This window comes from Labrus bergylta, chromosome 11 (assembly GCF_963930695.1).
Source record: "Labrus bergylta chromosome 11, fLabBer1.1, whole genome shotgun sequence".
Taxonomy (NCBI): Eukaryota; Metazoa; Chordata; class Actinopteri; order Labriformes; family Labridae; genus Labrus; species Labrus bergylta.
In genome coordinates, this window is record NC_089205.1 from 3166913 (window position 1) to 3186431 (window position 19519).

The 19519-nt window shown below is 40.0% G+C and overlaps 1 protein-coding gene across 1 annotated transcript in view; it reads left to right on the forward strand.

Moving 5' to 3' along the window:
• The first annotated feature begins 1843 nt into the window (after positions 1–1843).
• The window catches only part of LOC109999021 (melatonin receptor type 1B-like), a 41345-nt gene continuing 23669 nt past the window's right edge, over positions 1844–19519 (forward strand). The window contains exon 1 of the mRNA XM_029281196.2: positions 1844–2794. Coding sequence (XP_029137029.1) covers positions 2599–2794 — 196 coding nt within the window. The 5' untranslated portion in view covers positions 1844–2598. The remainder of the gene's footprint in view (positions 2795–19519) is intronic.

Genomic DNA, 19519 nt, shown 5'->3' on the forward strand with positions numbered 1-19519 from the left:
TGTGTGTGTGTGTGTGTGTGTGTGTGTGTGTGTGTGTGTGTGTGTGTGTGTGTGTGTGTGTGTGTGTGTGTGCGCCACTGTAAACCTGCAGCCTGTGTGGGACTCACATGCATTCCTGAAAATTTCTAGAATTTCTGGCAGGCAGCTCCTGAAATCTCCCTGAGGTGTTTATTTACACGTGCACCCCTTTTCCCCTGTTTGATGGAGGGGAGTCCCATGAGGCAGGACATGACGTGAAAAGAACGACAAAGTGGCAAAGGCAAGAGAGTCCGTCATCATTTTATATCAATGAAATGTGACGTTAAACATATTCACAATATCAACAGACTTACTTTCTGTACTGGTGAACAGAAAACTAAATGAAGCCATTTCATTACGTGCAACCAAAAAAAACGCCTAAATGAGAAAAAGACTTCCTTAAAACAGATCGGATTGAGTTTTATGACCGCCTGACGCCAAACGACCAAGATCACAGGAACGCATCCACCTCTAGTTGATACCTCAGGATTTTATTCTAACTTCTGAAATTTGTCCGTAACCACTTGAAATGTTGCTTTGTGTAAGGTCAGAGTTCATCTTGACCTTTCGCTCCAAGGTTGCCCCGCTTAACTCCTCCCTTCTTTTCTTCTCTAATTGACTCTACATGGGACCCTAATTTACTGAATGAACATCTTTATTTAGAACCAGCTGATCCGCTTTTTGTTTATCTGTGTTATCTGTCTTTTTTGTCTTCATAACATCCTTTCTTTATTGTAGGTCTTAAAAATAACAATAAAACTTTATTTCTGTGGCACCTTCAACACAGGAGAGAAGCTCCAAGAGGTTGGCAATAAAGTGAAGAAACAATGATAAAACAGGCTTATAAAACAGGAGCGAATACTGTGGGATAAAACCAAACAATTAACAGAGAGCAAAAAGATGTGAATGAGCAGAACACAACTACAGAGAGAGAGATAGCTTAATTCAATGTAAGCTCTGTTTTAAAGAGACAGTAACAATGAGCACATTCTCAATAAAAGGGAAGTATTCTGGATACTCTACAAACTTTATCCCCCAAATGTTTGAATGATAAGATCCTGCAAGCGCCCTGCAAGCTAGTTCAGACAGTTAACTCGAGCTGCACTGATTTCACACTTTGACATGCATCATTATCCACAATCACCTGACAACCCCTCCTTCCTAAAAGCTCTTTGATTACCTCCTCTGACCTGCACCAGTACTGCACTCTACAGCTCAGCCCCACCAGCGCCCCAGCATCCACATGAAGACTCCAACTGAAGCTTTAAGATGTTGTCCCATCTCTAGTCACATCAAACGCAAATGTGAGTTGTCTGACTGAAATATATACATACTTAATGTTTAAGAACTCTTTGGATGATTTATGAAAGTCACATGGCTGATGTTTTCCTTTACTGGACATAAGACCTCTGTAAATAACCCTGTAAATAGATCCAATCGTGGTAATTTATAATAATCTGGTCGCTCTGGTGGCCCTGAAGGTCAACTGCAAAAATATTTCACTGAATGAAAAACGTATTTTCATAAAATGGAAAAAACATTCCATAAAACTCAAAAACGTTCAATACAGCTGTTGTTTCATTTCACAAAATTGCCTTTAGGGAAATGTATTTGTGTTTCAATAAATGTTTTTGAGTTTCATGAAATGTTTTTCTGACCAATTTTTTAAATTTAATTTCAATGTTTTTTTGGTTGACCTTAAGGGCCGCCATCAATCTCTTTTCCTGTGACTGTTTTTGTTTTCTTTATTTATCTCTTTTTCTTCATATTTGTGGATTTTGTGGTGTGACTCTGCACAGGGCACTGCTGATGTTTAAAAGACACTCCTAATTAGATCCAATGTCACACACACACACACACACACACACACACACGCAGTGGGCGGAGCATCCTCTCCCTAAGATCATGGCTGTGATTATTTTAGAACTCACTTTTGGTTTTGAGGGACAGACATGTGTTTTATTTTCTAATGTGAACCTGAACCAGATATTATGTTTTCAAAACTCTTTGTTTTAACATTCATAACTACAATAACATAATAAGAAAAACAGACCTCAAACATTTAATTTATTTATTTTGTGATGTCTAAAATAGTATCAGCGCATTGAAAAAAAATCCTTCTAGTGAAGAGACATCACATCTCAGATAGCGTAGAGACACATTAGGATGCAGCGCAGGCTCTCAGAGTTTCATCCAGTCCCAGAGACAACAGAGGAGGGGGAAGGAGAGGTAGTGTGTGTGTGTGTGTGTGTGTGTGTGTGTGTGTGTGTGTGTGTGTGTGTGTGTGTGAGGCAGAAAAAGGAGCGATGAGGAGCAGGAGCTCTGGAGAGGCAGAGCAGGAGGAGGACTAGGAGGAGCGGGAGGAGGAGGAGGTCCAACATCAGGCTCCTGACGGTGTATGGGTCGACCCGCGGGCCGCTCCGTGGGGACCAGCAGCGGAGCGGAGCAGAGCGGCTCCGGACTCAGGACACAAGAGAGCAGAGGAGGCTGAACCACATAGAGATCCGTGACAGGGCCGTGACAGCATGCGGGGAAGCCCTCACACACACCGCGGGGTGTGAACAGGGAACACCGGGTGGGATGGACCCGCCGGCGGAGGAGGCTGTGCTGGAGAACTGGACCGGGCATGGGCCGGAGCCGAGCCCGGGAGCAGCGCGCCCTACCTGGGCAGTGACGGCGCTGGCCAGCGTGCTGATCTTCACCACGGTGGTGGACGTGCTGGGAAACCTGCTGGTCATCATGTCCGTGCTCAAGAACAAGAAACTACGGAACGCAGGTAGTGTGTGTGTGTGTGTGTGTGTGTGTGTGTGTGTGTGTGTGTGTGTGTGTGTGTGTGTGTGTGTGTGTGTGTGCGTGCGTGTGCGTATGTGTGTGTGTGTGTGTGTGTGTACAAACAGAGTTGATCATACATGATGATTTGTGCGATGTAGCTGATCTGTTATTGATATGATCGATCATACGTCACAGAGGGGGCGTGTCCGTCTGATCATAAACACGCTCACGTGCTGTCTGAAACAAATGTGAATGTGTGCACGTGAACGAGCCAGACTGTGTGAATGAATGCTGCTGCACGTGTGCGAAGATGGTTAAAAATAACTTCATTCATTTATTCTCTGATTTATGAATCAATGTTTCCTCCTCAATCATTGCTGTCTCTACTTCAGATCATACATCATCCACTCATCATACACCCATCCATCATCCCTACATCCATCCTCATACATCCATCATCCCTACATCCATCCTCATACATCCATCATCCCTACATCCATCCTCATACATCCATCATCCCTACATCCATCCTCATCCATCCATCATCCCTACATCCATCCTCATACATCCATCATCCCTACATCCATCCTCATCCATCCATCATCCCTACATCCATCCTCATTATCCATCATCCCTACATCCATCCTCATACATCAATCATCCATGATCATCCATCAATCATCCAAATATCATCCATCATCCCTGCATCCATCCTCATCCATCCATCATCCCTGCATCCATCCTCATACATCCATCATGCCTAAATCCATCCTCATTATCCATCATCCCTGCATCCATCCATCCGTCAGTTCTGTGTAGCTTGTAGCTGGATCCCTTTTTGTGTCCTGAATGTCAGAGTTTCATTTTGTCAGATCTCTGAACATTTATATGATAGTGCACGATCAGATGGCTTGAATATAATCAGTGGCTCATACAAGTTCTCTACTTAGTATAATTAGGGATAACAAACAGGATTATCATCTGTATGACTGTTCAGTGCAGCTCATATTGGTATTTCATTTCATTTCTGTTATTATTCCATGTTGTCAGCGTCTGGTTTGTGGATTTTTCCCCCTCGTCCTTTCAGTATGAGCTTGCAGCTGAATTAAAAGCCAACCCTGTGAATACTACATTTGGGAATGAGTGTAGGGTGTGCAGGTGCTTAAGGTGGGGCAGGTGGTGCAGCAGATGAATGGGACAGTTTACCGTGTGCTGTCAGACTCCTCTGTGTTTCTGTCAGAGCAGTGAGCTCACAGAGGGATGCCTGTTCATGCAGCATATCTCATCTGGATTTTCTTATTAAAACATCTGAAGAGCTGCTTCTGTTTGTTCCTCTGTGATAATGATGATGAGGTTAACGAAGGTCTGACTGTCCACCATGGCCGTATACTATTTGGGGGTGAAGGTGGGCCGACCACCAAGAAGCCCCAAAGGAGGCCTAACAACAAAATAGTTTTTTAAGTGTAATCCTAAATTAATGTTTTCATTTTAAACAAAATTTAAAACATTGATTTGATCATGGAAAAATCACACAATATTGATACCTTTTATGATACCAACAAAAAAGTCATAGACAACCAATATAGTGTCAATTCTTGTGTTGTTTTTATATCAAAAGTGCAAATTTACTGTATAAATTGCACAAATAAATATGCAATGTTTGGAATTGTGTGTTTGGACTCAAGCGGCATCCTCCAGTGTTGAAAAATGATGTGGAAGTAAAAAAAAAACTTGCAGTTTGTCAAGTGCCTGCTTGAGACGCTAGAAAGCACTAGAAATCTCATACACACCCATTCATGTTTTTCATGTGCTTTTTGTGCCTTTATTGGAGAGATAGAAAAGAGTGGGGAATGACATGCGGGAAGGGAGCCTGCAGGTCGGATTTGAACCTGGGCTGTCCACTTGGAGTACATTAGCCTATGAACATGCACAAACCACTGCGCAACCAGCACCCCCAAAAAAATACGTTTTTTAAAGCAGAAAGGAACATGTTTACGTCCTGGTTTTAAAATCAAAATTGATCTGATTAATTCTGACTCCACCGCTGGAACACACTGTACGGGGGGTGAATTTTTTGATAACTCATCTATTTAGATTTTATGAAGGATAAGTGTTATTCACATTAAGCGATGAAGATGACCTTATTGACAGGTGGGCGCGGTGTAACGGTTTGTCAAGAGGCAAATCCCGCCTCAGCTCCGGCTCTCAACCTGTTGTTAGGTTGACTGAAAGTTAGGATGAGACAGCATTAACAGCAGGGAGACAGCCATCGATGGGACTCCAAAGCCCCCTACAGTAACAGATGGGTGACATCACTCAGGCTTTACAGTCTACGTGCGTTACATGTTTGATGCTCCAGAAATTCACTGTTCATTTACTCAGTCAAACAAGTTTAACTGTTTATTGAGCTGACTACAAATCCTGCTGCTGGAGCCAGGGAGCATTATTTGGTCAATTTATGTTAATGTTGGGGTCTCTCAGCTCTATTACCAGAGGTCACTACATAACAGTACAAACTTCATGGTTTAATTAACATATTTGTAATGAGCTGCTGAATGTTTCTCCTCTCTGTGTATTTTAATTTAATGATATTTATGATGATAGTTCCCCCTTCGCCTGGGCTTATTTTGTTAGAAGCATAAGTGTTCAGTTTTTCTCCTCCAATCCTCAAAATAAAAGGTTTCCCTGTCAGTACTGATTGATTGAGAGCATCATTACCCATAATCCTTAGTGCCTGTTGCTTTAGAGACGATGGCAGTCAGTTATGTGTAACCTGCAAAAAATGTACGAATTTTCTTTAACAATGGAACAGCTGGTTTTAGAGCGAGACTGCTCTCAGTTCATGATAAACGCTTCTCTTCTTTGCACAACATGCCACACCCATTCAGTTTAGGTAGATTAACAACTTTAATGTCAACATCCAAACTGCATTTAAATGCCAAATAATCAAACATCACATTGATAAAATGCTGGATCAGATATTTGTGATACTTAGTTTGATTTAAGGTTTGAATTATTTTACCCAGAGTTCCTCAACTTTTAAACAAAGTCAAACTATCCTGAGAGGTCTCTCCTCTCTGATACTTACATGAAAGACACAGCACGTCAGAGGGGCTGCACGCTGAGCTGCTGCTTACACTACCTTAGCTTGTTTTTAGACACTCTGCTTGTTTTCATGTCAGGATCCTTTTCCGGGCATCTTTCCTGACTGTTTTAACAGAAGCTGAAGTATCCTCAGAAGTCTACTTCTCTTTAAAACTAACTGACCCCGTGATTAAAAAAACATGTACACTGAACAAAACAGCTGCATGTTAAAAAACAGAATTTCTCTGAAAATACATTTGTCAACAAAAAAAGACAAAGACATATTTTCTCACCCAGTAATAATTCTGTACTCTATCGGCAACATAACAGTAACATATTTTTTTTTTTATGAAGGCTGTGGTCCTCCAATCTAATCCGACCTGTGTCTCTTTTCCCGCATGTCGTCCCCCAATCTCTCTCCCTGATTTCCGGCTCTATCCACTGTCCTGTCTTTCCATTAAAGGCACAAGAAGCACAAAAATAAATTTAAAAAAAAAACAGTAACATATTTTTTAATCTCTAAGGGTGTTTTCACACCTGTAGTTTGTTTGCTCTTGTCAGAATCATAGACCTAATAATAACATTGTTGCATTATATTGACCTCTAGTTTGGTCTGTACTGGGACATTTGTAGCAGACCAACATGTGTGATGCGCGGGGACAATGATCTCTAATTGTTGGGAATTTCTTGTGGCCTGTCTGTGGCAGCTCCAAAGCCACTTTTCATTTTCAAAATGGACAGAAGACTTGATGGTTGGCTCTGGTAATAATGTTTTATATTGTTTGCATTTACCACTGTTAGCAAACAATACAGTTTGAAAAATAAGGCACAACTGCAGCTCAGAAATGTTATGATGATGTACTGGAGTTGCCGAGGGCGCTTATCAACAGACAGTTCAGGAGAAGATGCACGTTAATGATCCTGAACCATGAACTGCTCAATCATCAAAATTGTTTTTCCTGTCAGGTATGCCTGTGCTCTTTAACACAATGATTAATAGAGAAGGTGCATGGTATTTGCTTCCTGCAGGTAGGTCATATCAAGGTCGGTTAATATTCTTGATACAAACTAACCGCATGAGACCCACCTTTTCAAGCGGTCTCAATAAAGTTGTTCAAGTTGTTCAGGGTTCAATTGACAGCTTTCACACCAACCCAGACAAACCGTTCTAACTTAGGTGTTGCGTCTGTTTCTGTAACAGAGACAACTCCTCTTTGTTAAGAGTATAATAACCACAGGTGGGGGGGGGGTTCTGGAGGTTGAGACTTACAGTGATCTTCCTGCTTAGACTCTCTATCCTCACACACCCTGTCAGCATGTAGCTGTTCTCAGATCTGCCTCACACCCTCTCTGTGACCCAGTTGAGTTGCTCTCCTGTGGCCGAGCTGTGTGTTGTGATTCTGCTGCAGAGGACCGCATGATGCATCGTCTTTTCTTTATAGAGTGACAACACATACATTAAGTCTCATCTCAGTGTTTTTTAGAGACAGGTCCTATATCCCAACAGTCCTGCCAACAGAAGTTTTATATTCCCCAAACACACACTGGCTTCACTCTGCACCACAAAGAGGGAACAAACTGAGTAAATGAAGGTCACATCTGCTGGCCGATTCTGATAGAGGGACTGTTGAAACCTGCATTTGGTGTATGAATGGGCATAAAACTGAAAGGTTTGGTCACTGCTTGACATACTAACCTTGACTAAAGTCAGAATTGACTTTAAATTATGTTTTTTGTTAGCAACAGAAAAACACTGAGAGGGAAGTTTGGTCCCCTGCTCCCTTTATGACCTACCAGATGTTTGCATGTCTGAAAAATCTAAGTAAAATTGTTGAACTATTCAACACTTTTTGATACCACATGTTTAAAAAAGATACAAGCTCCATTATTTCCATCATCCATAGCATCAAAAGTTCTTAACCTTTAAAGGCTTTATATGTGATTTTTCACACTTAAATATAATACAAATCAAGTATATCCTCTGAAAATAACTCTGTGAGTCATGACTGTCTACAATGGGTGTAACACCCGAGTCCCACTGTCTGTGATGTTTTCAGAGTTTTCTGAGTCCTATCTTCAGTTTGTTTACATCGCCGGGACGGCCGGCCAGCTCCTCCCCTCATGTATCAAAGTTGTTTAATTGAGGGACTAGAGAAAAGAAGAATAACATACTGTACTCACTGCTTAACTGTGTTTCTAGATCACGCTCATTTCGAGTAAATTTACATGCAGTGTGAAGATACGAGCATAATAAAGATTGCTAGCATTAGCATGCTAACACAACAATGCAGCGCAAGTTGTTTTGGTTTCATGCTGGTGCTCAAGGGCGACATCTGCTGGATCAAAAAAATCACATATAAAGACTTTAAAGAAACTACATTTGTATTAGAGGAAGGTGCATAAGAGAGGTATAGAGCCATTACACATTTCTGGCTACACACTACTAGACGATTTTCATATCTTAACGATTTTAAAAACATGCAGAGACCACAGATATAAGGAAGGTTTCAACCGAACGCAAAAAGAACGCATTTTGGCCAGACCGCAAGACATAACACACTTGTCTACGTAGTAACGACTTCACAGTGAAGATCTCAAAGAAAATCGTCATCAAACATGCCTTCAGGAGAAAATCTAATGAGACATTATGAAGGTACTTGTGTTGTTGTCATAAATCCACAAGCTGGTCTTCTTTTTCTAAATTCCACTTGGCTCAGGGCACGGTTGTGTTTATGTTAACTGCCATGTTTGTGAACTAGTATACAACATCCAGTTGGTGATGCTTCCCGGTCTGCTTGCTCTCATTGACTTTTGTGGGTACTCCGTCGGAGGAGGAAGCCCAATCTGGAATCGTAAATATCAAACATGTATGATATTCTTGGTACCAAAACAATGCCTATGTATTTGTGTTTTTAAGACAGTTTGCAGGAGTTTCCTGCAATCTGTGTTCATCATTAGCAATAAAAACCTCAAATTGGGTGTCTAGAACTTCTATTTGGTTGCCATGGTATCAAACTATTTTATTGGAATAGAGGTGAAAAATCTGTATGTTCATGTGAGTGTTTAAAACTCAGGTACCTTTGTGAGGGACTCCTCTGATTCAGGTTTTACATAAAGACCATGAATAATAAAGGTGTGCCCTCTGTGGTGCAGGTGGTTTACCACAGGGGGGCGGGGATTCATTGATATGCAGGTATAGCACCAAACAGTCCCAGAGATCCCTGAGCTATAATGAAACCAAGCCAATTAAAGAGATAGAGATAGGACTCCTGAGGCAACACGGGCGAGAGAGATTTAATACAAGGCACAGAGAGCGAGAGAGAGAGGGGGGGAACCTTCATATCTCCTCTTGTATGTTTCTGTCTGATTCTCTCCTTTTTCCTTCTTCAGTTTCTTTATGTTTTACTCCTCGTGGAGTTTGAATAAGTGAACTCACAGCCAAACATTCAGAAACACATTTATACATTAAATTTGAACAGTGATGTACCTGTTTTACCGTAGACTGTATTAAACATGGAAGTAGTGTCACTTGGCAGTTTTCACAGGATCCTTGTACACCAGAGCTGATTGTGCCCTCTCAAGTCAATGCTCATATTTCCACTGCATGCGCTGCGGACTGTATCCAGTGTGTGCCAGCAGCACCGCTCCAAATACACGTTGAGTCTCATTCCAACAAGCTTAACAGAGCAGATCGACCTAGTCAGGAAGTCAGACAAGGGAACGCACAGAGCATCCAGTCAATTTCATAAAGTAATATACAGACTGTCGTTCATATATCCTATCACTTTATCAATATTATGTCAAAACAGGCACCAAATGAACAGCATATCCACCTTGGAGAGACAAAAGTAATGTGTTGTTTGTGTCTTTTTTCCAGCGTGATCTTGTAGTTCACCTGCCATCTTGTGAACCAATATGCCCAGCTGCTGGGGTAGGGAATGCGCACTGCCAGACCTGGATCCTGTTGAAAACCTCCAGTCAGTGACATCCCACATTGGTTTCTGAAGAGGTGTTTTTACCCTCAAAGATGGCAGTCACCACATTGGAGATCTTCTCTCAAACTAACTGGTTATGTGACAGTTTACCTGGCGCTCCTACGAGATGTCATCTGTTCACTGTGCTCGTTTATAACCGGGGGAAAGGAGGCACATTAGCTAAAGCGCCCACCAGTGGAGGGTGGCTGCATTACAGCTTAGAAACAACATTTGGAATTCTTGGTCTGCATCATTGAAATATTAACAATAAGTTTAACCAACCGGAAATTATGAGTGGGACGAGGTTAAATTGTGTAGTTGACATATTACACACAGTTTCCACTAGATGTTGTGACACAGCTAATGTGCTGCAGGTGATTCATTTACATTCACACACATTAAAGCACCTCTAAGGTCCATCACAGGTGTTGTTAAATAAATATTTTTTCTCTGTGATAGTTCACGTATTATATATATTTTATGCTCTGTAATATTTCAGGATTATATATTGTAGGTTTATAGATTATATTTGACATAATGTGCAGTTAATAACAGAGACAGAGGTGAAACATGAGAAACACAGTTTGTCCTTGTGTCTGCAGATTCAGATCAGCCTGTGGGTTTGTCGTTTTCAGATGGCGCAGCTCTGACTTATGAATTATGAATTTAATGTGCTGGCTGTGTGTGTCTGTGTCCTCAGCTGCTCCTCTGTCCCTCCATGTCAAACATCTGTACAGCTGTTTACTCACCTGCTCATCACCTCAAACACTGAACACAAATCACCTGCTCTAATTCAAAACAGAAATGTGATAAAGGCTCATTAATGCTGACTGCATGATAAATAACATCCACTTTCTGTAAGACCTTTATTTATTTTTTTGCTGTAACTGACAGTTTATCTGACCAATGGAAGAACACCAGACACAGAAGCCCCGCCCCCAGACTGAGGAACACAAACTCTAAAAAAATCATATCGGCAGATACCTTTCTTTGAACTATGTTTGATCTTTAGAGATACATATATATATATATACACACATTTATTGTGTTTATCCCTAAAATGCAGTTATCAAACACGTGGAAAAGACGTAGACAAGATGGTCACTCAACTGGAAAGTTACTGCGCATGTACTTGCATCTCTGCCTGACACCCTGGAGAGTGATAGTACTTGTTATAATCCATAAAGCACACTCTGCAGATGTAAGAGAACTGCTTGTTTAATACAGTGAAACTCTGATGAAATGCTATTTAACTGGTGAATAAATCTGGTAATATCGGTGAAAATCTGCGATTAAATTAGACGATACAGATAGTCACTTGATGTGCTAATATCGGCTGATATTATCGGCTACCTGATAAATCGGTCGGGCTCTCGTCATGATTGATAATTAAAAAAAAAAAAAAAACCTGATATTGGGCGTTTAAGAATAACAAACAGGTATCAATATATTTAATTTTTGCTATAATCATATATAGGTTTGACGTTCTGGTATTGTGACAACCCTAACTCACACACAGACAGGACCAGCAGCTCTATATTCAAAACGATACGACGGACTTCCTTTCTATTAATACCTGAGAGGTGGTGTGTGTATGTATAATTGATAAACGTGCTGCGTGCGTCGCTCTCACACTCAGTTCAGTGTTTAGTCTCCGGGTCACTCTTGACGCTTTAAAAACCTGCTGCTCGGGGAACGTTCAGTCTTTACCCACGACAGATTATATAACCTTTATCTGCCTCTGGATCACCCTGAGAGAGAGAGAGAGAGAGAGAGAGAGAGAGAGTTTATATTCAGAGTTCCCCCCCGAGAAACAGAGACGAGCCTCAGATGACCCCTAAATCTATCTACTCATTCAGTGTGCTGTATCTGCCCCCCCTCCTCCTCTTCCCGCCTGATTTCTCCCACTCCCCTCTCTGCAGGTTCTTCATCTTTTTTATTTCTCTTTTCTTGTTTTTATTCCTCCTCTACTCCTCAGTGACCCTCCCCCCCCCCCCCCCCCCTTTCTCACCCCTGTCTCCCTCCACGCTCAGACGGTGATTTAGTTGAGTCATGAAGTTGTTTTATGACTGAAACAGTACATTACATTACAAAGGAGAAGATGAATCCACTCATTCGTCTGCTTTACTGAATTTATATGGTTTGGTTGGAGCTAATTTTCCTCTTGAGGTAGTCTGACTGTGGTATAATTTGTCTTTATTCAAGGATTTAAGGACCTTTTTTTGTTTGTCATTACAGAACAACAGAATGACAACCGAAGAGGGTGGAGCAGGAGAGGAGCAAGAGTCCCTCGCTCCTCTCCTGCTCCACCCTGTTCTTCAAAATAAAGTCAATTACGACTGCAGGAAAACAAACACTGAATACTGAACTATGGTGGAAGAAGGTAGGCAACGAAGTGATGTAATGTTGGCGAGGTCCATTATTTATGCAGTCTGTATTCTCACAGCGAGACTCCTGCTCCTCTGCTGGCTTTATGCTCAGCCGTCCGTCTGATGCTTTCAGAGTTCTGTTAGCTCCATTAGAGGAGAGTGTGTGAGTGCAGACCAAGTCCTCTGAAGGTAAATGTGATCAGTGTGTCTGCAGGCTGATGGATCTCAGTCTTAAGTCTAAATATACTCACTGAGAGCACACACACACACACACACACACACACACACACACACACACACACACACACACACACACATCTATGCAGCACTGTTTATGACATTGTAGATAGTTAATATACTACACTGCTTTACTTCAGTGTGTGTGTGTGTGTGTGTGTGTGTGTGTGTGTGTGTGTGTGTGTGCGCGTGCGTGCGTTTTGGTGATTTATTTGATGATTTTAGGGCTTTGGATAAGATTAGATTTTTTGATAGTTTTGGTGATTTGATGATCTGATGTTCTTGTTGTTTTGGTGATTTGATGATTTGAAGGGCTTTGTGTGATTAGAAGATTAGATTTTTTGATGACTTAATGCTCTGGCGGTCTGTTGTTTTTGGTAGTTATTTTTATTATGGTGTTTTGGTGTTTTGAAGCATGTGGTGATCTTGGTATGTGTGTATTTGTGTGCTTTTAGTGTTTTTTATTTTTTTGGTTTGTTATTGTTTTGAGTCCTTAACGTTAATCTGAATCAGTGTAGGCTGTGGTCACACACCGTTTGTATCTTCACATTGTGATGACCACACACACACGCAGATCCAAACAGCAGAGTGTGACCTGCACCTGTTGCATCAAACACCACCTGCCATGATGCAGGTAGAACTCAGTCTTTGACTCATCACACCTCTGTAAATCCAACCTGTCCTGAATAATTCATCTACACACACATCATAGCCCAGTGCTCAGCTTCATCTGCTGTTACACAATAACCAGAATAAATCTGAGCATTGCAAAAAGAAGAGACATTTTAGTTTCAGATTACCATGATTCTCTTTAACCAGCCCAGTTGCTGCATGTGTGGACAAATTAATCCTTGTAAAAGTAAAATATGTTCACATGAACACTGGAGGTTCTTCAGCAGAAGCGGCAGGTAGACATGTTTCTGTTGTTCAGAAGAGACTGAGAGATAAATGGGAATAAATCAAAGCTCAGCTTCAACTTCTGTCCGTAGAAGACGTGAGACTGTGTGTTCATCCATCTTTGTCTGATCCAACCTTCTCAACAGGGTCCTAAGTCTCTGACTAGACTCTTCTCCTCTGTCGCCCCCCGGTGGTGGAATGAACTTCCAAACTCCATTGGATCTGCAGAGTCCCTCTGCACCTTTAAGAAAAAGCTAAAGACCCAGCTCTTTCATGAATACCTACTAACTTAATGATGATGGTCTCCATATCATTGATGATGATGATGATGATAATGACGATGGTTTTTGTTTGATAACGATGACTTACAAGATGGTTTCTATACTGATTAGAGCTCTCAAGAACTGCCGTCAGTGTTGTGCTTTGTCTCTGGTCACTTCCTGTCAGCACCTGTGTGTCCAATCAGACTCAAAGCTGATCGTTTGCTCTTACTCACATTGTTCCCTTTTTCTAGATCCTTGCTTGTGTTGTACTTACTCTCTGATGTACGTCGCTTTGGATAAAAGCGTCTGCTAAGTGAATTGTAGAATTGTAGAATCTTTGCAGTTTGGTGTAAGAATGTGATTGTCCTATTCAGATGCCTGTCTGGATTAAAATCAGGTTGAGTTTTGGAGCACTTGACTTAGCTGCTAATTGAAGTTTTATGATAAAAAGATTTCAGAAAGTCTGCTAACTGTTTGATTCATAAAACAAAACTTCAGCTTGAATACAAACAGGTCTGTAACCTTTGTGTTTCAGTCTTTGAAAGTGGACCTAAAGCTCATGAAGTGACAGTTTGGTGATGACGTCTGTGACTCTTGATCAACTGCAAATCACAAAGACTCTGCTTTAACGATCTTGTTGCATCGTTCTCTTTTTAATGACTTACGAACCTCTCATTTATGTGAGCACTGTGGTTGTCCTGTAAAGCTTCTCATTTATTTATTTTGAGATATTTAAACACTGAGATTCAACCATTCATTTCTTATCACCTTGATGGGCTGAACTTCATTCTCAATGCAGCTCCAAATGATTATTTCAGGAATAAACCATCTCTAATGCATGATTCACTGACTTTGCTTACCTTCTTTTTTGCTTTTACCATCACAGCATCATCATTAAAGGTTGAGTATATTACCTAGTATGTTCAAATATACGTCAGCACAGGGTGTTTTGTTCGAAAACTATCTATATTTAAGAAGATGTGTCTGATTTCGCCCCCGCTCGTCTTCTCTCTGCAGCGTCTCAGTTAAAAATAGAGCAGCAGAGTATTTTTAGCAGCGCGGAGCTAAAAGCAGCTGTGGGGCTCACAGACATTAACTGGAGTTCCCTTAATCAGCTGTTACGTCACAGCTGGAGCTCAGTGCAGCTGGACTATAATGAGACAGTTATATAACACGCTGTGTATAATTCATGAATAGAATTCATGTGTGTGTGAATGAAGAGGAACACAAACACAGCTGTGCTCTCCCCCCTGCATGTTGACGACTTCTGATTCACAGATTCAAAAGCTGTTTCTCATTTAAACTCCTGCTTCAATCAAACATCATAAATTAAGGTTCCTTTTTGTTTCACACTGTACAGATACAGTGCTCTGTGACAATCTGAAATTGATTGTTTCTGTCTGGATCAGAGTCGGTTTACAGTTTTCACACCTGTACTGCAATGATCCATACTCAACATGGAAGGTGTGAAAACACTCCGAGGCTGTTTACACCTTGTGTTAATGTGTGTCCATCACATGCCAACAGCTCTGAGTGCAGCTGTTCACACCTGGTTTTGGAACATGTCACCTGTGATCAGATCTCGCTTCCTCACTCTGTTTAGAAAAAAACACTGGGCCTCACTAGCTTCATCATAACAAGTTCAAAAACTGATGAACACAGAGGCAGAGAGAGAGGAAGGAGAGAGAGAGACAGACTTGATATAGAGGGAGGTTTTGAACTTTTTAATCTTCCCGTCTGAACTGAAGACTGAGTCTGTTAACAGAGACCTAACATCTGTTTGTGTTAGTTATAATGATGAGCAGCTGAGTCACATCTTTCACCCTTTTCCCGTCATTGAAAAACAAACACACACTCTCCCTCACTTAATCAAACAGCAGCATTATATGACCTGAGCTGTAATGCAGAGTGCACTTTAATGCAAACACTCAGGGTCTCATTCCCCGGAGGGATTATACAGCACAGTGTAATTCACCAAAACACAAACTTAAATTTTTTTGTGAAACTCGGGTAGTAATGTGCTTCTGATTCACAAACGCCTGCGCTAACAGCCACGCCCGGTTAGAGTAAAAACATAACCGTCTGCTAAGAGTTGGTGGTAATTATAAGAGATGACACATTCAAACTTTCCAGTGATCAGAAAAACACAAATCCACCATGATCTGGAAATAAAGTGCATAAATATGACGTTGTATTTATTGTAAAATCCTTCCAGCGCTGGTTTCTGGGCTCAACCAGTTGCTCAGCCTGCTAAGTACAGGCATGGGCTTAGTAGAGGGGGGGAGTGGGGCTGACTACCCAGGGCCCCAATGGAGGAAATGGCCCTGAAATAGATTTGTAGTTTCTCTTTTGTCGGAGTAAAAGAGAAAACTGGACGAATACATCAAACTCTTTCTTTACTCATTTTTCAAATTAAAAGTAAAAACCTTTAGGATGCTTTCAAACGGTTAATGTCAAGAAGATGCCTCTAATACAACATCTAATTCATTGTTATTGTTTAAACACCATCAGTACCTGTTTAATTCAACGGTAGTTTCATGCTTTTAATTTTTTTAAATCGCAACACTACACTGTGTAAATTGCACATCGGTAACGTTAGGATTAGTATGTTGAACATTTTGATGAACTGAATTCTTCACCGACACATGTCTTGTGAAATAGATGTTATTTTTTTTCAAGTGTCATCATTAATTAAAATAAAGGGATTTTATCACTTCAAAATGTGTGGTATCAACAAGTATTGAAGGAGTAAAGTGTTGTTGACCTTAATTTAAATCTTTAATTGGTTATTGTGTAATGGAGGCGTGCTTATGGTAATATATGTCAGGGTTGGCTGAGGCTGTGGTGGAGCGGCACAGTGTGATATCTTTTCATGGGACCCAGAAAAAACTTGCATCACATCTGTTGAGTCTTAACTTCACAGTAAACAGTAAAAGACATCTCCCTCCCTTTCCAGCTCATCATGTATAGGAGAACAAAACAGAACGTGTCAGCATGAGAGCCGCTCTGTCTCGGCATGTTATCATTTCATGGGTAAAAGTAGAGTAGACGCTCCCTCAGTGCCGTCCAGACCTTCTCTGTATGTGTCCTGAGTGATCAGTGTCAATGCAGCCTGCGTTTGTTTACACCTGTCGGATGTCCACCTGCGATTGGATCAGTCAAAGCTCATGTTGACACTAGGAAAACGGCCTCAGACCAAACAGTTAGTAGCTCAGGGGCTTTAAGCTCAATGCTAACGTGCTAACAATGACAGCGCTAACATGATGCTGTGTGTCTGTAGGGTTTACCTGCTCAGGTGTTCAGGAGTTTGATGGATGATGCTGACTGTGAGTGACACTCACACTGAGCTGTGATGTTCACACAGAGCAGACAGACCACAAGGAGAGTCTCCTCTCTCCTCAGGGTCTCCTAAAGGGTTGTGTCCGGCATTCCCTATACTCCCTTTAACCCTCATTCATCGTTATGGATATTTTTGTCCATATGGGCAAATGTTTCCTCTTCATCTGGCCATCATTTTGGATGTGTTAGTGCATATGGCACACATTTTTGTAATAAAGACTCTCTCTTGACAAATTTTGGAATGACAATTTTATTTTTATTAACAGATCAATAGAACACTGAGAAACATGTTTACGACCTATTATTTTTTTCTGCACACTCATCTCTTAAACAACTTCAGCCCTGTTCAAAACTACCAAACATTCAATCATTTTTAGGAATTTAACCCTTTAAATGCCAGTTTGATTATATGATTATGGCATTTAAAGGGTTAAATTCCTGATAATTATTCAATATTTGATAGTTTTGAGCAGGGCTGGAGTTCTTTAAGAGATTTGTGCAAAAAAAATATGAATCTGTTCTATTTTTATAGCAGTTTTTTGGACATTTTCACCCTCCAATGTCCAAACAGGGAACTATATTTTAAAACTGATGCTACACAAAAACTAAAAATGCATCAAAGACAATATTTTGGATAATCTTTGACATATCTAAGACTGATTTTAAAAAAAATCCCCCAGCCACCAAATATTTGTTATATGGAAAATAACTCATTTTTGTGTTATTTTCTTAAATAACAACAGTGACATCATGTAATCAAACTGGCATTTAAAGGGTTAAATTCCTAAAAATGATTGAATGTTTGGTAGTTTTGTGCAGGGCTGGAATTGTTTAAGAGATTTATGCAGAAAAAAATATCAATCTGTTCTATTTTTATAGCATTTCTTTGAAGTGGACATTTTTGTCCTTAGTGACTTAAGAGAGTAGTAGATTAAACTGATGCCTGAGAGTTAAAGGGAGTAATATGATACTAACTACATAGTACACTCATTTGGCAACATTAAAAAAAAACATTTCAGACACTACAAACTCACTTGCAGGCCACGGACAGATTAGATGAATAATAACAATAAATAAATAGATCACTCACAGTAAATAACTTCATGAATTTCAGTGGTAACTTATATTTAACTGAGTGTATTTTCGGCAGAATTGTGAATAAATAATTAAACGTATTTTCCCAGAGCTCTATTTGTGCTAACACACTCTGGTCTTGTTCATCATCATTAGTAAAAACTTTCATAACTCTGTTGATAATCCTTTAGTCTTTAGTAAAACAACTTCTAGATGCTCCCAAATATGAACTTTTTGTTGTTTGTGTTGTGTGTTAACACTAATCGCTCTTCTTAAATGCCTCTTTCTGCTCATAAAGATCTTTAAAGCACAATGCATGATGGTATTTATTGCTTGGACATTGACCTTTGGTTGTACACTACTTTCACAATTCTACAATTCACGGTACGGGATGACTTTGTCTAGTGTGAGTGCACTCTCAGTCTGATTTTCATTCTCATGGAGTCTCTGAGAGGCCTTCCTGTCTCATGGAGCTCCCCCTCTGTCTCCTGTAGTGGAAAAATACTATCTGTCTGTCGTCTTCGTTTGAACATAAAAGATTTATATGTTCATGTGTCATTTAGCAATTAAAAACTGTTTCTCTGTATGGCCTTGGTCTGTATCTCCAACAGGAACTCTCCTCATTATCTGAGTATTCAATTCAATTCAATTCAAAAAACTTTATTTGTCCCCGGGGGGCAATTCAAAGGCACACAGAGCAGTAAATTAACAACAGTGCAAGTAAACAAAACATTTTAACCTAAATATAAAGTGTCAATTTAAATACAACTTAAAGCTTAAACTTAACTTAAAAATACAAAATATAAAAGAGTAGATATAAGTGGACAGTGATCGGACTAACAGATGTAAACAGATGTAACCAGAACTATGTGCAGTAGTGACCAGATGTAAACAGAACTATGTGCAGTAAACGAGAAATATATATATATAAACAGAACTATATGCAGTAAACGAGAAATAAATATATATATATATATACAGTACTATGTGCAGTAGTGACCAGATGTAAACAAAACTATATGCAGTAAATGAGAAATATATATATATATATACAGTACTATGTGCAGTAGTGACCAGATGTAAACAGAACTATATGCAGTAAATGAGAAATATATATATATATATACAGTACTATGTGCAGTAGTGACCAGATGTAAACAGAACTATATGCAGTAAACGAGAAATATATATATATATATACAGTACTATGTGCAGTATTGACCAGATGTAAACAGAACTATATGCAGTAAACGAGAAATATATATATATATATACAGTACTATGTGCAGTAGTGACCAGATGTAAACAGAACTATGTGCAGTAACGAGAAATAAATATATATATATACAGAACTATATGCAGTAAACGAGAAATAAATATATATATATATATATACAGTACTATGTGCAGTAGTGACCAGATGTAAACAGAACTATATGCAGTAAACGAGAAATAAATATATATATATATATATATATATATATATATATAT